Source organism: Lutra lutra, chromosome 1, assembly GCF_902655055.1.
Source record: "Lutra lutra chromosome 1, mLutLut1.2, whole genome shotgun sequence".
Classification (NCBI taxonomy): Eukaryota; Metazoa; Chordata; class Mammalia; order Carnivora; family Mustelidae; genus Lutra; species Lutra lutra.
Genome location: NC_062278.1, coordinates 90,663,256 through 90,689,120, shown reverse-complemented (window position 1 = coordinate 90,689,120; position 25,865 = coordinate 90,663,256). Strand labels below are relative to the sequence as shown.

At 33.1% G+C, this 25,865-nt stretch overlaps 1 protein-coding gene across 3 annotated transcripts in view; it reads left to right on the top strand.

Annotated features, from left to right (window-relative positions):
- The window catches only part of SI (sucrase-isomaltase), a 103,961-nt gene that overhangs the window by 60,147 nt on the left and 17,949 nt on the right, over positions 1-25,865 (top strand). For all 3 annotated transcript variants that reach the window (XM_047729534.1, XM_047729540.1, XM_047729546.1), the window contains 10 exons: positions 968-1,136; positions 2,918-3,014; positions 3,109-3,221; positions 3,309-3,434; positions 5,219-5,347; positions 6,084-6,194; positions 8,424-8,486; positions 12,035-12,151; positions 20,152-20,239; positions 21,159-21,297. In XM_047729534.1, the coding sequence (XP_047585490.1) occupies positions 968-1,136; positions 2,918-3,014; positions 3,109-3,221; positions 3,309-3,434; positions 5,219-5,347; positions 6,084-6,194; positions 8,424-8,486; positions 12,035-12,151; positions 20,152-20,239; positions 21,159-21,297 (1,152 nt within the window). The remainder of the gene's footprint in view (positions 1-967; positions 1,137-2,917; positions 3,015-3,108; positions 3,222-3,308; positions 3,435-5,218; positions 5,348-6,083; positions 6,195-8,423; positions 8,487-12,034; positions 12,152-20,151; positions 20,240-21,158; positions 21,298-25,865) is intronic.

The window sequence follows — 25,865 nt, the reverse complement described above, 5'->3', positions numbered from 1 at the left end:
AAGTCATTTTGTAAAAAAATTCTGGTGCAGTGGCATTATTTATTTTTATTTGGAAAGCATTATTTTTCGTAAATACTTCTCCAAAATCCTTAAGATAAAAATCTGAATACATCCTAAATTCTTTGTAATTCGTATGTTTCTTTTTTCTTCCAACTTCAATTTCTTTTCTTCCTCTTTTGTATTCTTGCAAATGACTAGAAATACAATACATTCTCTGTAACACATTACTTCAGGATTTATTTTAAAACACCCATTTTTATAAATACAAAATAAAGGAAGAAAAGATTGGGAGTAGTAATTAGGGAGAGCTTGCAATTAAAATATTCATCATGGGACACCTGGGTGGCTCAGTCTGTTAAGCATCTGCCTTTGGCTGAGGTCATGATCCCAGGGTCCTGGGATGGCATCGGGCAGTGGGCTTCTTGCTCTGTGGGGAGTCTGCTTCTCCCTCTGCCTGCCATTCCTCATGTTTGTGCTCTCTATCACTCTCTCTCTGTGTCAAATAAATAAAATCTTAAAAAAAAAAAATCCACCATGCCTTATAGTTTATTTTGATACTGATTTCATCTTAATCCATATGTAGAAAAAGTTTACCGTGATTATCTCAAGGGAACAGGAAAACAGAGGACTTTCTGTTTCTGGGACATATTTTACTTCTAGGCCAATATTATTTATAACTTCATATTAATTTTATTTTAAAAAAGCAATATATATCTAAAGATAAACCATAATCATATTCATCTATAATTTATTTTACTAATAATGCCAAATAAATGAAACACATTTTAGATACTCTTTAACTTAGTCAAAAGAAAAATGTATTGGGATATTATTTTCATTTGGTATTTGAGTACAATAGGTACATAGAGAAAAATATTACTGGTTTTCAGAGCACCTAAGAAAGAATTACCATTAGTATTTGTGGTAATACTTTGTATTTATTAGAATTGTTTTCTTTTCTTTTCAGTTGGGATTCTCACCTGCCTGGATTTGCTTTTAATAACCAGTTTATTCAAATATCTACTCGCCTGCCATCAGAATATATATATGGTTTTGGGGAAGTGGAACATACAGCATTTAAGAGAGACCTGAACTGGCATACTTGGGGAATGTTTACAAGAGACCAACCCCCTGGTGTAGGTATCAATATTTGACTACTCCGTGAGTCAACTAAGACCATGATTAGGATCTCGGCCACTTTTCTGTAGGTCTAAACTTGAGTACTGAAGTAATAATGACAAAGGGCCCTAGACCTGTAATAGTGATTTTCTAAAAAGCAAACAAAAAGCTATCTTAAATTACAGGTGAAAGCAGAAGATTGGATGGATAACATCCTTGATTACAGTGATAAATCAAATATTCAGATTCAGAATCCCCTGCCAAATCTACTTTTATTCACAGCTTTTAGAAATAATTGACCAGGGTTCTCCTTGAAAAAAAAAAATTTTGCTTCTTTGATATTGATTTGATGCTAAATTTTTCCTTTATGATACCCAGCTACAGGTGTGCATTTTTATGAGGCCATACAGCTAAATACATCTTTAGAAACGTTTTTATATGCTTATATCACTTTTCCCAATGTTTTGTCTTATTAATGGAGTACATTTCATGAATAAATCATTGCACAACTAATATTAATTATAATTATTCCTAGTATATCATGTAAAAACACATTTTAATAAAATAGTAATTCATTTTGATTTTTTACACATGACTTATATCTAAAGGATATATTCAGTATAAGATTATAAATGTATATACTATTGCAATGACTTTTTATTGTTAGGTGCTCAAACAACTTTTATTTGTATCATAATTGTTCAAACTTGGATTATGAAGTCTGCTTTTCATTTGTATCGACTTGAAAGTGTTTTACAAAATGTATTTCTTTAAAACTATGCAACAATGTATTGACATTATTAGGTTAATATAATTCTTGACTCAAAATATAAATCTTCTTCCACATGCTGATCAAATACTGACATACAGTGTGAGTCAAAGAGGTCAGTTTTGTGTGTGTGTATGTGTGTGTTGTTTTTTTAGAGACAACACAAGCAAGAGTGGGGAGGAGGTGGGGCAGAGTGAGAGGTAGAGAAAGAACCCCAAGCAGGCTCCACCCTCAGGACAGAGCCTGATACGGGGCTCTATCTCAGGCCCTGAGATTGAGCCAAAATCAAGAGTGAGAGGTTTAACAGACTGAGTCACACAGGTGCCCCTAAAATTGTCAGTTTGATTAGGGGTCATCAACTTAAAAGTTTTGTGACTTTTGAGAAGTCATTTTCATGAACTTGAGTATAGGTTTTTTATTCCAAAAAATGAAAAGATCTAGTTGAAAATGAAATTAAATGTTTATAAACTATTGTGTAAACAAGATATCATTTAAAATATTATCATATAATATTATATAAACTTAGGTATTACCATATAAGATCTCAAGAGGTTTGAATATTTTCAACATTTCTAGGACTTTTTTTATTGAAAAAGAAGTGCCAATTTATAAATGAATTAAGATACACTTGTAGAAAGAAATCCAACTACACCAATACCAATGGTTTTTTACATCAGTTAATATGACAGAATTTGTGGGTGTTACAAATTTGTACATTCATTTGTATCCTCTAAAGCAGTGATGGTTCAAATAATAAAGAAATTTTTTTCTAAAGGAGAAATATTTTAATTTAAGCATAGTTTAAAACTTTAAGCAAAGTTTTAAAACTTTTAAGCATAGTTTTAAGCATTAAAACTATGCTTAATTTAAGCATAGTTCTGTTCCTTTAAAGAAGGAACCTTTAAATTCATATAGCCTCAATCTTACAATGCATTTGAATATTACCTTCACAAAATTCATATGCTATTATTGTTTAAATATTATGCTATTATTACTTAAATATGAATTATATTTAATTTTTTATTTTAGCATAAACTTAATTCCTACGGATTTCATCCCTATTACATGGCTCTGGAAGATGAAGGCTACGCTCATGGAGTTCTCTTACTTAACAGCAATGCAATGGGTAAAACAGTCATTTGTTGAATTTCTTGTATTTTATATTACTCTTCAGTAAACTAATACATAGATAAAAATGTAATCATATTTTGGATTTCCAGATGTTACATTTCAGCCAACTCCTGCTCTGACTTACCGTATAATTGGAGGAATCTTGGACTTTTATATGTTTTTGGGCCCAACTCCAGAAATTGCAACACAACAATACCATGAAGTATGACTGTACTTTTTTTTTAAGTTTTCTTTGTGATATAAAGTAACTCTCTTAGTTCACAAATAACTTTTTTTTTTCCCCCCAAAGGTAATTGGTCGACCTGTCATGCCACCTTACTGGGCTTTGGGATTCCAATTATGTCGTTATGGGTACAGAAATACTTCAGAAGTTGAGCAAGTATATAATGATATGGTGGCTGCTCAGATCCCCTATGTATGTATATCCATTTTAAAAACAGTGTTAAATGTTTTATCTATAAAAGCAAAATGAAATAAGTATGCATACTTTAAAATTAGTCATTTGGCAATAATTCTTTGTTTTTATTAGTAGCACCTAATGACATGGTTATGAGATTTTTATAAAGTGTCTTTATTAGATGAAGGAAAAGGGATAATACCATTCCTTTTTCTCCTTTCTCTCTGGTTCCATGGCCCCGAGTTGTACTAAACAACTCACTATGCACTTGTTTTTCTCTCCTAAACTTTGGGTTGCTTAAGTAATCAGATGTATTTCCCATATTTTTTAATATGAGAATTAGAGTCCACAGAAACCTACTTCATCAACTGAAGTGACAAATTACAGAGAAGAAATTAAATATGAAACTTAGTGATTTTTGCCCTGAAATAGGTGATAGTAGTAATGTTGGAACACAGAATTGGAGCACTTGATCCTCTTCCTGCAATATTCAGGAAACTAAATATTACTGAGTATCCAGAAATAATCATCCCTGTGATTTCATTTTTTAACAAGATTCAGGAATCCCAGGGGTCATTCTAGGAGTACTTAAAACAGTGAATTCCAGAATACTTGGTATATAAGAACTCATTCTAAGAAGAAAGAGAAGGGCCTCATTATAAGACATTGGTACATGTAGTAGAATCAAGTATGTGATTTTTTAATACATTATTATAAGGAAATTAATTCTATAAATAGATGATACAGAAATATATAAGTGATTTTTTTATAAAAAAGGGTGTTGTTTTTTATAAAAAGGGAGGTTATTAGGTCCGTTATATCAGCCGTCCTTTTTATAACACCTAGAAGAAGAAATTGAGTTACTGTCTATTAAAGAAAATAATTTAAAAATATGTTATATAGATCTAAACAATGTCATGAAAAGTCGAACATTTATTAGTTTAAACATATTTGTAAATGTCATACATTTATTAAACATATTTGTAAATACTTTAAGCAATAGTTTGGTTATTTAAGCTTGGTTTCTAATTCTAAAAAGACTTTGGTAGATAATAAAAGAATCTTTTTTAATTAATCTTTTTTTTTTAAAGATTTTATTTATTTATTTGTCAGAGAGAGAGAGACAGAGAGAGAGCACAGGCAGGCAGAGTGGCAGCAGAGGCAGAGGGAGAAGTAGGCTCCCTGCTATGCAAGGAGCCTGATGTGGGACTCGATCCCAGGACTGTGGGATCATGACCTGAGACGCTTAAACAACTAAGCCACCCAGGCGTCCCAATAAAAGAATCTTTTAATTGATGGATTTACCAATAATTCTTTTTTCCTTTTTGGCAATATTAGAGTTATCTGAAATTATTCCCATTGGCTTTATGTTTCCCGAAATAGAAAAACAGCTATTTCTGTATATATTGTACAACATTCCAAATTGCATTTAACATAATTTCATAGCCTCACAAATCCTTTACTCCTGTGTCTTCCTATTTCCTTTGGGAATTACATAACAAAAGATATTGATCTGAAAGAATTTTTAGAAATCAAAATTTTTTTTTTTTTTTTTAGAAATCAAAATTGTTAAGTGAACTCTTAGCGAACAGAACATTTGTATTAACTTGCTTATAGACTATTTTGGATCTTTATATACTAGTTTTATTTGTTGAACATTGTGTTACTTGATTAATTCTCTTTAGGATTAAGTGAAGAGGCATTTAAACTTTCATATTGCTATTACTTTTATACGATGACAGAATGAGATGCACTGACCCCTGTGATTCTTACCCCGCTGCCACAATCTTTATATCTTTCAGGATGTTCAATATACAGACATTGATTACATGGAAAGGCAACTAGACTTTACAATTGATGAAAACTTCCGTGACCTTCCTCAGTTTGTTGACAAAATAAGACAGGAAGGAATGAGATACATTATTATCCTGGTCGGTATTTATATTTTATATTTTATCTGAGTCTTATTATCTTGATTTCATTAAAATTTCTCTCCTAGAATGAAGTGGGAGGGAGGTGTTTCAAAATAGGAAGACTATGACTTTCAATTCTTCCTAAATCTAAAACTTTCTTCCTTTAAGACTTTTATTCACATGGGCTGCTACCAAGCTACTTTTACAGTTTGATATATCCTTAGAGATCTAAGACTGAATCTGGAAGTCGAAGACAAACTGTCTTCTAATAATCACTGAAGCTACAAACTAACCTCAATTTATAGAAGCTATCACGAAGTTATGATGGATTTTCCATTTCTATACAATTCTCAAATCATTCTATGGGATTGCTTCTTACGCTTGTCATGTTTAAAAATTTGACTTCAGGTTAGTGATTCACTGGGGAGAATATTTTATCAATACATTAAAGGAAGCAAGCTAGGCAGCCAGTAATCCCACTGGGAGAAATAAAAACCAAACAAAAAAATGTTAGTAATCTCTCTTGAAATCACAGCCAGTACATTTTTGGAAGTTCTTAAAATTTCCTTCCAAGGAATTTAGAGGACACTCTAGCTAGAACACTGAAATTTATACTGTCAGTCTATTTGCCAGTCTGTGTGAGAGCACAGTAAAATGATAATGTAGTCATAGAAAATTTTGTTTCATAACTGTGACCTAAGTGGTCATACTTTTACTCCAGAGTTACCTGGTGTATATTTCATTTTAATTTTAGGATCCAGCAATTTCAGGAAATGAAACAAAGCCTTATCCTGCATTTGAAAGAGGAATGGAGAAAGATGTTTTTGTCAAATGGCCTAATACCAGTGATATTTGTTGGGCAAAGGTACTGAACTGATATCTTGAAATAAAATAAGTATAGAATGTTACTTCACTAAAAGTTTCTATTGAGTAAAAATAAGACTTAAAGACATATTCAGAAGGAGAGATATAGAATAAAGAAATGTAATGATTGAATACCTAATAAAATATATAATTTGATTTCAACTTAAATTATTAGAAACAGAATTTATGTATTTGTATGTTTGTTTACTATTTGTTTCATTTTAAATTTTTAAATTGCATTTATTAGAATGTCTTTGTGTATTATAGAACAGGGAAAGCTGATACATATATTTTTTCAATATGTAATTTTTTTTGCATTTTTTAAAATTTTAATTTACTTTTTACATTTCTTTTCAGTGTTCTTTTGTGTATTATAAAATTAAGATTAATAAGATGGTTGTTCATTATTCTACACTGCAAGTCATTTAAATATTTGTACTTCTTTCATTAATAAAAAAGACAATTTTTAGGGGCACCTGGGTGGCTCAGTGGGTTAAGCCTCTGCCTTCGGCTCAGGTCATGATCTCAGGGTCCTGGGATCGAGCCCCGCATTGGGCTCTCTGCTCAGCGGGGAGCCTGCTTCCCTCCTCTGTCTCTCTCTGCCTGCCTCTCTGCCTACTTGTGATCTCTCTCTCTCTGTCAAATAAATAAATAAAATCTTAAAAAAATAAAATTAAAATTAAAAAGACAATTTTTAAGAGCCATACTTATATTCCTGACTTGAACAAGGATTATAATTTATTGTATTTCATTTAAACAACAATATTCAGACCTGGTTATATTGACGTATTATAGAAAAATCCTGATTTGGCTTACTTATAAAAGAACAAACTAAAAATCCAATAGTCTTAACTAGAATGAAAAACAAAACAGAATTCCTTTGTGGGAGACATGATGAAATATAATATAGAATCCTTTTTTCTTCTTGGACCCAAAATAGCATATTAGTGATAACAGTGGTAAAATTCACACATGGCCTCTAGATTACTTAAATATTGTATCAATGCCTATTTCTTGGTTTTGATGATTCTAAAGAGGTTATAAATTTGTTAATGTTACAGAATAAAGGATATAAAAAAAAACCTCTAGGTATAATGTTTGTAGCTTTTCTGTGAGTCAAAATATTTCAAAACTAAAAATTAACATAAAATAGAAAAATCCTATGATAACTTAATGACAAATCATAACATTTTAAGAAACATGAAAGTATAGAGTATGGCATATTGACCATAGAAAGGTTTTTTTTTTTTTCCTTCATTTGTATTACCTTCTCATTCTAAATGTCTATACATTTTCTCAGATTTCTATCTTCTTTTCCATTCCTTTAGTGAACTATTCCCCATCCACAACTAATCTCTTGTAGGAATTAAGTACATTTTTTTTTACATGAAACTATGTAGGCTTTACAACATAGATTCAAATTCTCAGAGCTTTCTGCATGATTGAATTTGGTCTCAAGTTGTGTGTTTGTGTGGTTGAGTAGAGGAAAACATTAGTAGGTGGGAAAGCAGGGATAGGGATGAGGATATGGAGAGACAGAGAGGAGTATTTAGTACTAATTGAGAAAACAAAGAAGATGTTTGCCTTAGCATGGCATCATCCAACTCAGATCTTCAATTCCTTTTAAATAAAAATATTTATTGTTTTCAGATTTTAATGCTGGAATAATTATAGAAATAGTTTTAATATACCACATGAAATTAAATTTAGTATGTGTCTTCATATTCTTTTTTTTAAAGCTTTTATTTATTTATTTGAGAGAGAGAGAGAGAGAGGGAGAGAGAGAGCATGAGAGGGAAGAAGGTTAGAGGGAGAAGCAGACTCCCCACAAAGCTGGGACTCTGATACGATACTCGATCCCAGAACTCCAGGATCATGACCTGAGCCAAAAGCAGTTGCTTAACCAACTGAGCCACGTAGGTGCCCCCTTCATATTATTTCTGAGTAGAACTCCTGGTTACATACATTGGTTTTAATATCACTACCTACTACTAATATTTGGCATATTAAAGAGGAAATTAATATGAAATATGAGAATGGTTTGCAAATGTTACATTTACCAAAACACAAACTGAAAAAAAAATTGAAAAAATTACTGGTCTGGGGATCTCAAGATATAATAATAATATGCCTCTAGAACCCTAAGAACCCTACTATACTTTATTTACAACATAGTCATACTATACTGAAATTATTTTCAACGATTTTCCTATTTTTTCTTTCTCTGTAGGTTTGGCCAGATTTGCCCAATATAACAATAGATGAAAGTCTAACAGAAGATGAAGCTGTTAATGTAAGTTTACATTGACTGATTACATAACAAAGAAATTCAGCACTTGGATTTAATGATCACTTTGACCAATAATTCAATTTGAGTATTTTCTTCAAAAAACTGATGGCTTATTTTTAAATTCTCTATACCAGACCATATTTAAATCATATGGTACTTCTATTTTTAACTGTTTGAGGAATATCTATGCAGTTTTCCTAGGTGGCTGCACCCTTTCACATTCTCACCAACCGTGAAAAAGGATTCCAATTTCTCCATATCCTTTCCATAACTTTTTGTCTTTGTTTTTGGATAATAACCATCCTAACAGGTGTGAAGTGATATCTCATTGTGTTTTTTGCATTTCCCTGAAGATAAGTGAATATAGGCATCTTTTCATCTACTTGTTGGCTATCTGTATGCATTCTCCAGAGAAATGTCTATCAAGACTCAGCCTATATTTTAAGCATGTTATTAGGGTCCTTTCTTTCTTTCTTTCTTTCTTTCTTTCTTTCTTTCTTTCTTTCTTTCTTCCTTTCTTTCTATTGAGTTGTAAGACTTTTTAATATACTTTGGAGATTCACACATAATCTGATATATGGTGTTTAAATATTTTCTCTTATTCTGTGGATTACCTTTCTCTTTGTTGCTTGTTTCCTTTGCTGTGAAGAAACTTTTTTGTTTCTTCACCTGCTTACTTTTGCTTTTGTTGGCTGTGTTTTTGGTGTCATATTTATAAAATCTTTGCCAAGACCAATGTCATGAAGCTTTTTCCCTTTGGTTTCTCCAAGAAGTTTTTTCAATTTCATGTGTTACCTTTAAGACTTTACTCCATTTTGAGTTGATTTTTGTGTTATGATGTAAGATAAGGGTCCAATTTCATTCTTCTGCATATGTATATTGTTTTTCCAGTACCATTTGTTGAAGACACTATCCTTTATCCATTGTGTATTTTTGGCACCCTTGTCAATGATCAGTTGACTATATATGTATGGATTGATTTATATGTTCTCTATTTGGCACCATTAGTCTATGTGTGTTTTGTGCTGGTATCATACTGTTTTTGTTACTGTGGCTTTGGAGTATATTTTGAAATCAGGATGTGTGATTCCTCGAATTTTGCTCTACTTTTTCAAGATGATTTTGGCTATTCAAGGTCTTTGTAATTCCAAATGAATTGTAGAATTGTTTTTATATTTCTGTAAAAGATGGAATTGGGGTTTTGATAGAGGTTGCATTAAATCTACAGATTGCTTTGGGTAGTTAAGACATTTTCACAATACTAATTCTTCCAATCCATGAACGTGGAATGCCTTTCTATTTGTCTGTATCTTCTTCAATATCTTTCAGCAAAGTTTTGTAGTTTCCAGTGTACAAGTCTTCCACCTCCTTACTTTTATTCCAAAGTACTTTATTATCTGGGTTGCTGTTGTGAATTGGATTATTTTCCTAATTTACTTTTCTGATAGTTCCTTGTTAGTGTATAAAAATGCAACTGATATTTGCATATTGATTTTACATTCCATAAATTTATTTAATTTATTAATTCTAACAGTGTATGTGTATGTACATGTGTGTGGGATAGAGAGAGAGAAACAGGTTTTTTTTTTTCTGAATGAGCATGATATTAGCTGGGGTGTTTAATATATCATCTTTATTATGTTGAGGTATTTCTTAATTCCTAATTTGTTGGGAGTTTTTAAGTTTTCAAGTTCTATCCATGTCATTGGAAATGGCAAGATTTCATTCTTTCTGATATCTGAGGAATATTCCATTGTATATGTACATCATCTCTTCTTTATCCATTCATTTTCAATGAACATTTGGGCTCTTTCCATATTCTGGTAATTGTGGAGATTGCTGTTATAAATGTTTGGGTACATGTGTCCCCTTGAATCACTGTGTTTGTACCCTTTGGATAAATACCATGTAGTGCAATTGGTGGGTCATATGGTTGTTCTAGTTTCAGTTTTTTAAGGAACCTCCATACTGTTTTCAGAGTGGCTGCGCCAGTTTGCATTCCCAACAACAATGTAAGAGGGCTCCCTTTTCTCTGCATCCTTGACAACATCTGTTGTTTCCTAACTTGTTAATCTTAGCCATTCTGACTAGGGTGAAGTGATATCTCATTGTGGTTTTGATTTGTAGTTCCTCATACCAAGTGATGTTGAAAATCTTTTCATGTATCTGTTGGTCACTTGTATGTCTTCTTTGGAGAAATGTCTGTTCATGTATTCTGGCTATTTCTTGACTGGTTTTTTGGTTTTTGGGGTGCTGAGTTTGGTAAGTTCTTTATATATTTTGGACACTAGCTCTTTATCTGGTGAGACATTTGCAAATATCTTCTCCCATTCCATAGGTTGCCTTTTATTTTGTTGACTGTTTCCTTTGCTGTGCAAAAGCTTTTTAATCTTGATGAAGTCTCAATAGTTCATTTTTGCTTTTGTTTCTCTTGCCTTTGGAGATATGCCTAGCAAGAAGGTGCTGTGCTTGTGTTCTCCTCCAGGATTTTTGATGGATTCTAGTTTCACATTTAGGTCTTTCATCTATTTTAAATTTATTTTTTGTGTATGGTGTGAGAAAGTAGTCCAGATTCATTCTTCTGCAAGTGACTGTACAATTTTCCCCACACCATTAGTTGAAAAGACTATTTCCCCCTGACCCCATTGGATATTATTTCCTGCTTTGCCAAAGATTAGTTAACTATAGAATTGAAGGTCCATTTCCAGGTTCTCTATTCCATTCCATTGATCTATGGGTCTTTTCGTGCCAGTACCATATGTGTTTTGTAAATCCCTATGTTCCCTAACCTTTTCATTTTCTCTATACACTGGTAAGACTATTCTGGAAGTTATTACACAGACTTAAAGTATGATAGGAAAGCATGCAAGTGATGCCATATTTTTCAGACAATTTATTTATTTACAGAAGGTCAATCATTTGTTAGCACACAGAATTTGATCTCAGAATATGTACAGGTAGGCTAGGCTGACAAGTAAAGAATTTTTTGGTAAGGAAAGAAGTAAATAATTTCTTCTCTGCTGAGGTGGGAAGGGCTAGGTGTGAGAGAGAAAGGCAAATGGTTGGGGTGGTAAAGGAATATAGTGATCCTGGAAGGGCAGAAAGCTGGATAAACAATTTTTTTAATCCAATTAAACAGACTAAACCAAGGCCTTTTCCTTTCCTATCATGCTCCACAAAAGTAAATCTACATTAGAGGACTCTCAGGATACAAAGGAAAAAAATTCCCTACTAGTCTAAGAAGCACAGAAAATATATATCTGTGTTTTGTGAACCTGTTTTTTTTTTTTTTTTTTGACAATCTGTAAGGACCCCAAGGCTTCTCCCTTCTGTCTCCATGTATATTTCTCTCTCTCTCTTTCTTTCTTTCTTTATTTTTTTTAAATTTTTTACTCTTCATTGTTTTGGTTAGAGAAACATAATAAAAATGCATGCAATTAAATTTGGGATCAGGTTGCCTTCATTATCACCTGTGCACAGCTTGTGAATCTGAAAGGTAAATGTCTTAGACATGCATGGTCTCTCTTCTGACTTTCTACATGTTTTTACAGGCCTCCAGAGCTCATGTAGCTTTTCCAGACTTTTTCAGGAATGCCACAGCAGAGTGGTGGGCAAGAGAAATTATAGATTTCTACAATAACCAGATGAGGTTTGATGGTTTGTGGATTGTAAGTAAATGTAAAGCAATATATATTTTAAGTTATTATTGATTTATTTATTATGTAGTTATTATGCAGAATTCTTGCTAGATTCTAATAATTCCAACAAAGTATTTTTTTTAAATATCCCACTCGTTTTTCTATAGAAAGGAAAGGCCTTTCCATATTCATAGAACTATAAAATACAGTGATAGCAATTCATTTTATATATACAGCTGCTATTTTCTGAAGTTTCAGCTTCACCAGGGAACCAAAAAAACATCTCTTTATAACTATTTATAAATGCTTATAAACATTTATTTTATTTTTATTCAATGTAGGAATGAATCTCATGTAACTGTCAGTCATTAGTACAAGAAATCATAATCTCTTATGAACGTAGCAAATTACTTTTCAAACAATCTCCTAATTTTAGATGTAACTTTAAAATGTTGGTAGTAAGAGGGAGAGATGCTAAAATGGTGGCATATTGGGAGGACTTTAGGCTTGCCTCATCCTTCAAACACAACTTGATAGATATCAAATCATTCTGAATACCCAAGAAATTGATCTGAGGACTGACAGAACAAACTGTACAACTAGAGGTAGAGAAGAGGCTACATTGTGGAAGGTAGGAGGTGCAGAGATGTGGTTTGGGGGAGAAACAATCACAGGTGCTGTTGATGGGAGGGAGCTATGGTTTCTGAGAGAGACAAAACAGAAAGGAGCATACAGGATCACACAAGAACACTTTCCCAAAGCCATTGGCCAGAAAAATTAGAAGGTTTGATTTCCATGAGTTTTTGCAACCAGCAGGGCTCAAAGACTGGAGTTTTAGAGGTCCACAGTATGTCTGGGATAGAATCCTAAGAGTGCTGACCTGTCCCTGGAGAAAAGTCAGGCAGATAACCGTGAGGCAGATGGTGAGATCTCAGGATTGCCTAAGATCCACTGGGAGAGGCTGTTCCTTCTTCTTGGAACACATTTGAGAAGGGTGATATTGCCTCTCTGAGGACATAAGGGCTGGCAGGCACCATTTACCCTCGTGCCCCTCAATGTAGCACAGGGATACCTGTTAAGTGTGGCCAGCCCAGACACTGGCTGTTTAGTATGTTTAGCTCCAAATCCCATGCTCCTGCTTCTGCCCTTCTGGGTTAAACTTGCATTGACCCCAGCCCTTTGAGACCATCCCTGAGAAGACTAGCGTAGGTACCCACCACAACAGGACCCTAAAGTTTGGAGTTTTAAAAGTCGGTCATCCAGGCTGCAATAGAGCACAAAGTGCGCTGTGCTTCTCCAGGCAGGCAAGAACCCAGACACAGATAGTATGGAAACAACAATTTAAAAAATGCTTAGAACGCATGAGGAGAAATTATTCGCTCTTCCAAGAGGGTCTCCCTGACAGCAGAGGGGAGCAGAACTCCCCTCTCTAGGGACAAAGGAGTTGGCTGGTGCTAATTCCCTGCCCTGCCCCTCAGCATAAACTAACCTCAGTAAATAGCACAGCGCCAACTATGACTGCTTACATTGCTTACACCAAGTTCTATCCTCTCTGCATTCCACTGGTACTGCTTTTCTTGGGCAAGTTTGCCTAAGGACCAATGCAGTGGGCCCCTCCCCCAGAAGACCAGCACAAACCCCTGCCTGCATCATGTCTATTGACCATAGAGTTCTGTAAAGTTTCAGTTCTAATGGAAATACCATCAGGTCTCTTTTTACAAGCAGATCAAATCTCACCTAGTTAAAACTCACCACACTCTGGCCAAGGTCTAAACATTCCCCACTGCAGGCAAGGAAAAACTCCACAGAGAACTGACTTGAGGGATAGAGCAGTCATAACACAGCAGCAAAGTGTATGCAGCATACACCAGAGAAACTTCCTGAACACAAGACCCTGGACATTATATGATTTCTTTTTCATAAATCTGTTATTCTCAGGAACAGGAAACATAACAGACTATCATAAAACACAGAATAAGACAGAAAGCTAGACAAAATGACAAAATGGAGAAATTCATCCCAAAAAGAAAGAACAACAAAGGCTTAGGGCCAGGGGTCTAATCAAAACATACAAATAATATGTCTAATCCAGAATTTAAAGCAACAATAAAAGGATACTAGCTGGGCTTGAGAAAAGAATAAAAGACATCAGGGACAACTATACCTCAGAGATAAAAGAGCTAAAAACCAATCAGGCTGAAATTAAAAATGCAATAACTGAGATTCAAAACCAACTGGATGTAATGACCACAAGATGGAAGAAACAGAGGAATGAATAAGTGATATGGAATATAATATTATGAAAAATAATGAAGCTGAAAAGAAGAGGGAAAGAAAAGTATTGGATCATGAAAGTAGACTTAGGGAACTCAGTGACTCTATGGTATATAATAACATTTGTATCATAGGAGTCACAGAAGAAGAAAAAAAAGGAGGCAGGTTTATTTATGGAAATTATAGCTGAAAACTTCTCTAATTTATGAAGCAAAAAGACTTCTAAATTCCAGGAGGCATAGATAATTCCCATCAAAATCAACAAAAACCAGCTAGCGCCAAGACATAGCATAGTAAAATTTGCAAAATACACAGATAAGGAAAGAATCTTGAAAGCAGCAAGAGAAAAAAGAGTCCTTAACCTACAAGGGAAGACAAATAAGGTTTGCAACAAATCTACCCACAGAAACTAGTCAGGCCAGAAAAGAGTGGTATGATATATTCAATGTGCTGAATGGGAAAAATCTGCCCCTGAAAATACTCTATCCAGCAAGACTGTCATTCAGAATAGAAAGAGAGATAAAGAGTTTCCCAAACAAAAATTAGAGGAGTTTGTGACCACTAAATCAGCCCTGTAAGAAATATCAAAGGGGGTTTGAATGGGAAAGATGAAAAGCAACAAAGACTAGAGAGGTCCTGAGAAAAATCTCCAGAAACAATGATGAAACAAGTAATAAAATTGCACTAAATTCACATCTATCAGTAATTACTCTGTAATTGGACTAAGTGCTCCAATCAAAAGACATTGGGTGTCAAAATGAATAAAAAACAAGACCCCCCCCCAAAAAAAAAAACAAGACCCAGTGAAACCTGGGGGGCTCAGTGGGTTGAGACTCTGCCTTCAGCTCAGGTCATGATCCCAGGGTCCGGGGATAGAGCCCTGCATTGGGCTTCCTGCTTGGCAGGGAGCCTGCTTTTCCCTCTCCCTCTCTGCCTGTCTCTCTGCCTACTTGTGATCTCTGTCTGTCAAATAAATAAATAAAATATTAAAACAAACAAACAAACAAAACAAGACCCATCTATATGCTAGCTGGATTTTAGAATTAAAGACATCTGCAGATTGAAAGTGAGGGGATGAAGAAATATTTATTATGAAAATGAGCATAAGAAGAAAACCAGAGTAGCCATACTTATATCAGACAAACTAAACTATAAATCAAAGACTGTAAGAAGAGATGAGGAGGGGCATTACATCATAATAAAACAATTCATCCAACAAGATGATCTAACAACTGTAAATACTTGTACCCTCAACTTGGGAACATCCGTATATATAAAACAATAACAAACATAAAGGAACTCATTGATAATAATACGATAATAGTAAGAGACTTTAACACCCCACTTACAGCAATGGACAGATCACCTAAGCAGAAAACCAACAAAGAAATGGTTTTGAATGACACCCTTGACCAGATGAACATAACAGATATATTCAGAACATTTTATTCTAAAGCAGCAGAACACACATTCTTTTTAAGTGCACATGGGATGTTCTCCAGAATAGATCACATATTAGGTCACAAAGCAAGCCTCAACAAGTACAAAAAGATTAAGATCAGGGGCGCCTGGGTGGCTCAGTGGGTTAAGCCGCTGCCTTCGGCTCAGGTCATGATCTCAGGGTCCTGGGATCGAGTCCCGCATCGGGCTCTCTGCTCAGCAGGGAGCCTGCTTCCCTCTCTCTCTCTCTCTCTGCCTGCCTTTCTGTCTACTTGTGATCTCTCTCTGTCAAATAAATAAAATCTTTAAAAAAAAAAAAAGATTAAGATCATACCATGGATATTTTCAGACAACAACACTATGAAACTTGAAGTCAACCACAAGGAAAAAAAAATGGGAAGACCACAAATACAGGGAGGACAAAGAACATCTTGCTAAACAATGAAGGGTCAACCAGGAAATTAAAGAAGAAATAAACAAAAAATACATGGAAACAAATGAAAATGAAAAGAAGATTGTCTAAAAGCTTTGGGATGCAGCAAAAGTGGTCATAAAAGGAAAAGTATATAGCAGTACAAACCTACTTCAAGGAGCAAAAAAAGTCTCAAATATAAACCTAACCTTACACCTACAGGAGCTAGAAAAAGAAAAACAATAAAGCCTAAAGCCAACAGAAGAAGGGAAATAATAAATATTAGAGCAGAAATAAATAATATAAAAACGAACAAAGAAACAAACAAAAAAACAGAACAGATCGACGAAACCAGGAGCTGGTTCTTTGAAAAAAATAATAAAATTGGGAAACCAGACTTATTAAAAAGAAAAGACAAAGGACTCAAATAAGTAATATCACAAATGAGAGAGGAAAAACAACAACCAACAGAACAATACCACAGAAGTATAATTATAAGAGACAATAATTACATGAGAAATTATATGTCAACAAATTGGACAATTTGGAAGAAATGGATAAATTCCTAGAAAGAAATAAAGTATTAAAACTGAAACAGGAAGAAATAGAAATTTTGAAAAGACTGATAACCAGCAAAGAAATTGAATCAGTAATCAAAAATCTCCCAACAAACAAGAGTCCAGGGCCAGGTGGCTTCCCAGGAGAATTTTACCAAGCATTTAAAGACGAATATCTATTCTTCTGAAGCTATTCCAAAAAACAGAAATGGATGAAAAACTTCCAAACTCATTCTATGAGGTGAGGATTACCTTGATTTCAAAACCAGACAAAGACCCCACTAAAAATGAAAATTACAGACCAATATCCCTGATGAACATGGATGCAAAATTCACAACAAAATATTAGTAAATTGAATCCAATAGTAGATAAAGAGAATCATCCACCGTGATCATGTGGGAAATATTCTTGGGTTGCAAGGGTGGTTCAATATTCACAAATCAATCAATGTGTTACACCACATTGATAAAGAAAGGATAAGAACCATATGATTCTCCCCAGAGATGCAGGGAAAAAAAACATTAACAAAGTATAACATCCGTTCTTGATAAAGACCCTCAACAAAGTAGGGATAGAGGTAAAATACCTCAACATCATAAAGACCATATAAGAAAAATCCATAGCCAATAACATCCCCAATGAACAAAAACTGAGAGTTATTCCTTTAAGGTCAGAAATAAAGCAGTGATATCCACTTTCACCACTTTTATTTAATATAGCACTGGAAACCCTAGCCTCAGGAGTAAGATAAAAAAGAAGTAAAAGGCATCCAAACTGGCAAAGAGGGAGTCAAACTTCTACCCTTTGCAGATGACTTCATACTCTATGTAGAAAACCTGAGAGACTTCATCAAAAAATTACTAAAACTTATTCATGAATTCAATAAAGTCACAGGATACGAAAACAAGGTACAGGAATCTGTTGCATTTCTGTGCACAAATAATGAAGCAGAAGAAAGAGAAATCAAGGAATCAAACCCATTTATAATTGCACCAAAAACCATAAGATACCTAGGAATAAACCTAACCAAAAAGATAAAAGATCGGTACTCTGAAAACTATAGAAAACTTTTGAAAGAAACCGAAGAAGACACAAAAAAATGGAAAAGACATTTCCTGCTCATGGATTGGAGGAACAAATATTAAAATATCTATACTTCCAAAAGCAATCTGCAGTTTTAAAGCAATCCCTATCAAAATAACACCAACGTATTTCACAGAACTAGAACAAACAATCCTAAATTTATATGGAACAAGAAAAGACCTCAAACAGCCAAAAGAATGTTGAAAAATAGAGCCAAAGACGGTGGCATCAAAATTCTGGACTTTAAGCTATTATAAAGCTGTAGTTACCAAAACAGTATGGTACTGGCACAAAAACAGACTCTTAGATCAATAAAACAGAAGAAAACCCAGAAATGGACACGCAAATACATGATCAACTAATCTTTGACAAAATAAGAAAGAATATCTAATGGAAAAAGCCAGTCTTCAAAAAATGAAATTGTGAAAAATGGACAGCAAAATGCAGAATGAAACTTGACCACTTTCTTACACCATGAACAAAAATAAATTCAAAATGGATGAAAGACATAAATGTGAGACAGGAAGCCATCAAAATTCTAGAGGAAAATGCAGACAGCAACCTGTTTTACATAGCAACTTCTTACTTGAAGCAAGGGAAACAATAGCAAAAATGAACTATTGGGACTTCATCAAGACAAAAAGCATCTGAACAGCAAAGTAAACAATCAACAAAATTAAAAGGCAGCCTATGGAATGAGAGAAGATATTTGCAAATGTCTCATCAGATAAAAGGCTAGTATCCAAAATATATAACAAAGTTACCAAACTCTACACCCCAAAAACAAATAACCCTGTTGAGAAATGGGCAGAAGACACAGACGTTTTTCCAAAGAGACAAACAAATGGCTAACGACACATGAAAAGATGCTCAACATCACTTGGTATCAGGAAACAACAAATCAAAACCACAATGAGATACTACTTCACACCTGTCAGAATGTCTAAAATTAGCAACATAGGAAAGAACAGGTGTTGGTGAGGATGTGGAAAAAAGGGAACCCTATTACACTGTTGGTGGGAATTCAAACTGGTGCACCCACGCTGGAAAACAGTATGAGAGTCCTCAAAAAGTTAAAAAATAGACCTATCTTATGATCCAGCAATTGCATTACTAAGTATTTACCCAAAGGATACAGAAATACTGATTTGAAGGGATACATGCACTCAAATATTTATAACACCATTATCAACAATAGCCAAATAATGGAAAGAGCCCAGTTGTGCATTGGCTGATGAATGGATAAAGTGGTATGTGTGTGTCTATATATATAGACACACACAATGGAATATTACTCAGCCACAAAGAAAAAAAATGTAATCTTGCCATTGACAAAAACACGAATGTAACTAGAGACTATTATGCTAAGTGAAATAAGGCAGGCAGAGAAAGACAAATACCATATGATTTCACTCATATGTGAAATTTAAGAAATGTAACAGATGAATATGTGGGAAAAAAGAGAGGCTAACCATAAGACTTCACTGCAAAGAGCAAACTTAGGGTCGCTGGAGGGCAGGTGGGCAGAGGGATGGTTTAAATGAGTGATGACTATTAAGGAGGGCATTTGTGATGAGCACTCGTGTTGTAGTTGAGTTATGGATCACTAAATTCTACACTTAAAAAAATAAAAGTAGGGGCGCCTGGGTGGCTCAGTGGGTTAAGCCACTGCCTTCGGCTCAGGTCATGATCCCAGGTCCTGGGTTCGAGCCCCACATCAGGCTTTCTGCTCGGCAGGGAGCCTGCTTCCTCCTCTCTCTCTGCCTGCCTCTCTGCTTACTTGTGATTTCTCTCTGTCAAATAAATAAATAAAATCTTTAAAAAAAAATAAAAGTAAAAAGAATGAAATAAATATTCTGTTTGTAAACTGTATTTTCTGATTTTAGAAAATCACATAAAATTGCTTTTTTGAAAAAAGCAGTTGATTGAAGGCTCTAGGGCAGGAGCGGAGAGAAGGACATGGGAGAATATACACATTATAATTTAATTTTATGTCTAGAAAACAGAAAATTTACTTTTTATTAATATTCTATCTATAGAGAAATATAGGGCATTTTGTGTTTTACAAAAGGGGTCATGAGATGTAAAAAAAAAAAAAAACAAAACAGATAAATTAAATCTTTTAGTATTGAGATGCCTTATATTTTTGCTCCTTAGAATAGTGAATGTGCTCAAATATGCTTCTTTAATTTACTGGCTCTCTGAATTATTTCCTTTGAGAATACATGTTCTAAATATTTTAATTCACTCTTCTCTCTTTAAGGACATGAATGAACCATCAAGTTTTGTACATGGAACAGTTAGCAATCAATGCAGAAATAAAGAGTTAAATTATCCACCTTACTTCCCAGGTACAATATTATTGCTATACCTTTGATGTTATTGGTATTTATTAATCTGGTTTATATACCTTATAATGTAGGGGATAGGTTTCACATTTGTAATTCCCACTAACTGTCTATACATTGAATCATAACTCAACCCATTACCAAAACTATTTAACATTATTTTTAGAAGAAAAATCAAGAAACATGTTTTATTTATATGAACATACTCCTAACTAAGCATGCTTAAAATTGTTACTTTGAGTTTCTTGCGAATCTTCTCAGATTTGAAAATTCTCAATAATTCTTAAAATTAAAAAAATAAACTTTTATGGAGTTTTCTTTTTAAAATTTTCTTCATTAGGAAAAAAATGAGAGAATACTTATAGCATTTCTTTGGTTGTCCCTGACCCAGATAAAAGGGGTCCAGTCACTCAATATTCATCCTCATACTCTCATGTTCATAAACTGTTGACACCTAAAGTTATGGCAAAGCTCTGAAAAAAATGCATCTTTATTTGAGAAAAAGTGGATCAAAAAATAGTGCTGTTATAGCACTTGTCCAGTTCTTACCCCCAGGGCTTTGTGTTTCCAAATGGATTTTTAATAAAAGTCTATTTAATCAGTATGTCTCAAAATATAGTAGACTTTTAGGAATACCTTTTTTTCAGGTTTTTATTAATTCATGTTAATTGGTAACATTTTTGTTGCTGAGTACACTAAAATTTTTCATGTTTTTCAGTCACAATTGTAACTATAGTCACTTACAGTTGCAGATTTTTTTCATTTTTAATTCACAGAGATGAAGTGTGCAAATGATTAAAAATCAATATTATTTTAAAACAATGATTAATGCTTTTGCCACAAGAATTTATAGATATGATTTACATATTTGCATGCAGGGTACTTTATAATATATTGATATTTTTCCATTGATTCTCCCCAGAACTCACAAAAAGAACTAGTGGATTACATTTCAGAACTATGTGTATGGAAACCGAGCAGATTCTTAGTGATGGATCATCTGTTTTGCATTACGATGTTCATAATCTATATGGATGGTCACAAATGAAACCTAGTTATGAGTAAGCAATGTTCATAATTATCCTTTTTGCCTCTTTACTATCTTCTAGATATTAGATTTAATGTTTTACCTACTTCAAGAGTTTTTCCTTGCTGACCTTATCTGGTAGCACTTTCCTTCCCAATGTTGTCTGTAACTTACTTTGTTTTTTATGGCACTTAGAATTATTGTGTTTCTCTCTCTACCTCTTTCTTTTTCTTTCTCTTCATTTATATCATTTTATCATTGTTTTAAATTTTCATCCCATTCCAAAAGCAATTCTGAACAATGTTATTTTATTCCTCACTAGCTCATAATAGCACAGTGATTAATAAATAATAGGTGCTCAATAAATGGTTATGAATGAATAAATGAGTAAATAATATATAATTGATGTCATTAATTAAGACATTAAAGTTTGGTTAAATCTGTTGTTTAAATCCATTATAACCAATAGAATATGTGTAAGTGAACTTGATTTAATGTCCACAATAAACAAACTTTTATGTGAGGCCAGTGATGATGGAACATAAAGCATTCTTTGAATATCAAGTCTTCATTAGCACTGTCCAGTAAGACTTTTTTTTTGTAATGATAGAATTGTCTTATAATTCTGGGTTGTCCAATATGGTATCTACTATCCATATAAGGCTGTTGAACAATATAGCTAGTGTGACTCAGAAATGGAATTTTATTGTATTTTATTTTTTAAGATTTTGTTTATTTATATAATTGAGATAGAGTGCAAGTGGAAGGAGGGGCATAAGGAGAGAGCGAGAGAGAGAATCTCAAGGTGACTTACGGGTATGGACCCTGATGTGGGGCTTACTTAATTCATGACCCTGAGATTATGACCTGAGCTAAAGTCAAGAGTTGGATGCTTAACCAACTGAGTCACCCAGTCATCCCCAGAAATGGAATTTTAAATTTTTTTAATTGTAACAAATTTAAATTTAAGTTAAATAGTCCCATGTGACCAGTGTACACCATATCACACAGTGCAACTCTAGGTCAATGGCTCTTAACTACACAGTATAATCACCTGGAGATTTTTTTTTTTTAATGTATTGATTTAATTGGTTTGTAGTATACCTAAGATCTGAATTTTAAAAAATTTTCCAGGTGATTCCAATGAGCATGTAGGTCTAGTGTATGACTGGAGTTGGTAAAAGAATGAAAAGCATTCTGGAGTAAAGTGTATGGGTAATATTTCCTCAGTTAGTGAAACATGCTTATCTTAGCACCATACTTCTCAACCTAAAAGAGGTGAATTATTTAGGATATTATTCCATGAATGTATGACCACAGATTTGTTCAACAAATTCTAATGTAGGGAGACACTAAAATCATGTAGAAAGACTATGAAATGTAATTTTTAAGAGTAAACACACTGATCTTCCATAGTTTTTTTTTTTTTAATTGGGACAAATCTTGGTACATAGTTTTGGAGCACAGTTATTCTCACATTTTGTCCTCAGCTAACCAAATTTTATCATAAAAATACAGATATTAAAAAGAACAAAATTACTGAGAATTGACTGATAATCTTGGTGGCAAAATTTACACATTTTGAGATGAAACTATGTAGTTTAAGGGAAATTGAAAAATCATTTCTGCACTGAGGTAATAAATTGAACTTCTGGAACACATTTCATGGCTCTAACACACTGTGGGATGCTTAATAAATTTAAGGAAATGTAGGTAAATTTCTAAATAGTTGATATACAAAGTTATTTAGGAAAATTTAGGGATATGTAAAATATATTTTACTCTTAAATAACAAACATTATGAGAAAGAGATTGATACAATCTTCCAAAGAACATTTTTTTAATTTAAAGTCATAATATACATTTCTTTAATAGTATTAATTTTGCTCCTATTCATAAATTTTTCAGTAAAAGTTTCAACCACATTTGTTATTTAAATTATACAGAGTAATAAATTTTAAATGTTGAGTTATATAATAGCTCAATTTACACATAGCCCTAGACTTTCATGTTTTAGATATTTTCTTGATATTTAATTTTTCAGTTACATTAGAAAAAAATGTTGAACTTTCAGAAATTTCAGATATTAAATATAGTCTATATCTTTAAAACCCTTGACAACTGTAAAAGAACAGTATAAATAAATTACATTTACATTGAAGTGAAGGATGTATAGTAAGGACTTTTTATTAATCATTGGAGAAAAGTGAAAGGATTGAAAACAAATTTTTTTTTCTTCAAGTTATCCAAACTATAGCATTTTATCGTTCTTTTTTTTTTTTTTTTTTTTTGATGTAGTCTGTGTCTTTCAAAACTGGTGCAGGTTTAACATGCAACTAGTTTTTGCTACTGTCCTCTTTACTAAACATGTCACAAACAAGAAAAAACAAGGAAAGAATACAACGAATGGACTCAGAAACAGGAGATAAATAATCAGCTTAAGAAACTGCAGTTTTAGAGGAAGGACCTTGGATATCAGTGGCAAATGAAGTTTCCATACAACAACTTTCAGCCTTCAATAGCTCTCTTTCTCTTATTTAAAATTCAATGTCGAACTGAAACAAAGTCTATGCTTCTAATGTAAGAATAAGTACACTATAAAAAATACTTCAAATTGTGTGTTTAAAATCTAAACAATTATCCACGTATTTTATATCTATATATTCTGTATTTTCAACTTCAACAATACCTTGAGTGCCTTTACAGATTATTATATATTTCTCATGAGAGGGGATGTAGAAAAAACAAAATCTTTATCTCCATCTGGAAAAAAGGGAGCTTTGGTGTTAAATATGTGATTTTTAGTAAATCCCCCAGATTTTTGTAATCATAATTTTGAATGGAATAAAAAAATCAATAGATACAATTTATTTTCTCAGATATTCCTAAAGACATTTTTTCCCAAAAATTTAAGATATTTTTAGAAGTTTTTAAATTCTTTTAAAAAATGCCAATGGAGACAACTATAAACACAGAATAAAAATACTTCCATAACACAACATTAAAATCCTTTCTATGTTAGATTTTGCAAAATCAACTGGTAACAGAGGACAAGCTGTCCTACAGGTGAAAAGTGTTTCTTAAAATTAAGCTATATTCATTATGACTAAACTATTTGTAAAGTTGGAACATGTCAAAAATATTTGGAAAATATTTATAGTGGTAGGACTTTTAAATTATATCTCTAGTCAAGTGATTTCTCAAAAGTTTTGTTCCCTAATATTCTCCAAATGGTTACAGAGGAGATTCTTCTAATGTAACAGGTCCTTAAGAGAAAATTATTATGAAAATAATTAACAAAATTCTTCTCAACCAGAAATCTAGCAAAGCATATGTTCAGTTATTGATTTAAAGCCTCAGTAAAAAAAAAATGTTGCATACAGCAGGAAAAAAAGAAATTCTTTAAGAATGTATATTTCATGGGGCCATCTGGGTGTCTCAGTAAGTTAAGCATCTGCCTTCTTCTCATGTCATGATCCCAGGACCCTGGGATCGAGCCCCACGTAGGGCTCTCTGCTCAGCAGAAGCTTGCTTCTCTCTCTCCCTGGCTTTCCCCCTGCTTGTACTCTCTCTCTCTCTCACTGTCAAATAAATAAATAAAATCCTTTTTTTTAAGATTTTATTTATTTATTTGACAGAGATTACAAGTAGGCAGAGAGGCAGACAGAGAGAGAGGGGGAAGCAGGCTCCCCACTGAGCAAAGAGCCTGATGTGGGGCTCGATCCCAGGACCCTGAGATCATGACCTGACCCTGAGATCATGACCTGAGCCAAATATAAATTTCTTGAATGTGAATATATTAGGAATTTGGGACCTTTAACTTTATAAATAGTTTTTGTATTAGTTAATTAAAATTAATTTTGTTTGCGAATGAACTAACGTTAGAATATACATTTTCACATATATTTTTAGATTGATCATCAGTTTTTTATTCTCTATATAAATAATCATTCATTTCTTGTTAAATGTCAGCAAATATACATGATGAATGTTAAATATATTAATGTTCCTAAATAGACTATATCCTCATATTTATGGTAGAAAATGAAGCAATGAAAATAGTTTTCTTATATGATCTTTTTAAAGATGGACATATCATGCAAGTAGGAAATTTTAAATTAGCAAGTACAATGTGGTCTTTATTATTAATAGATGGTTAAATTTTTCATCCTACATCTATTGAAAACACTTTTAGTTTCCTATAATTTTGACTTGATATATTCATTAATACAAAAATGTCTTGAGCTTCTAGTTTATCCCAAGCACTGTGTTAGGTGCAAAAAGTACAAAGATTAAGAAATTATCTCTAACTTCAAGAATTTCAAGATCTCACTGAAGAAACTTTATGTATAAAGAAATCAGGACAAACACTGTGGTCCAAAATGATTGTGAAGTGTGCCTAATTAGCTATTTGAAGTATTTTTTTCCTAAGTAGTTCTGTAGTGCTATATTTTTTTAGCACTAGACATGTTTTAAAATGAATAGTAAGTCATTGAAGTCTCTTCAAAGACTGAGTAAGGGTAAAAAGAAAAAAAATATGAGGTAATTTGTAAAATTCATTCTCTTGAAATCTGGCTTTGGTTAGATTCTGTACTTGGAATA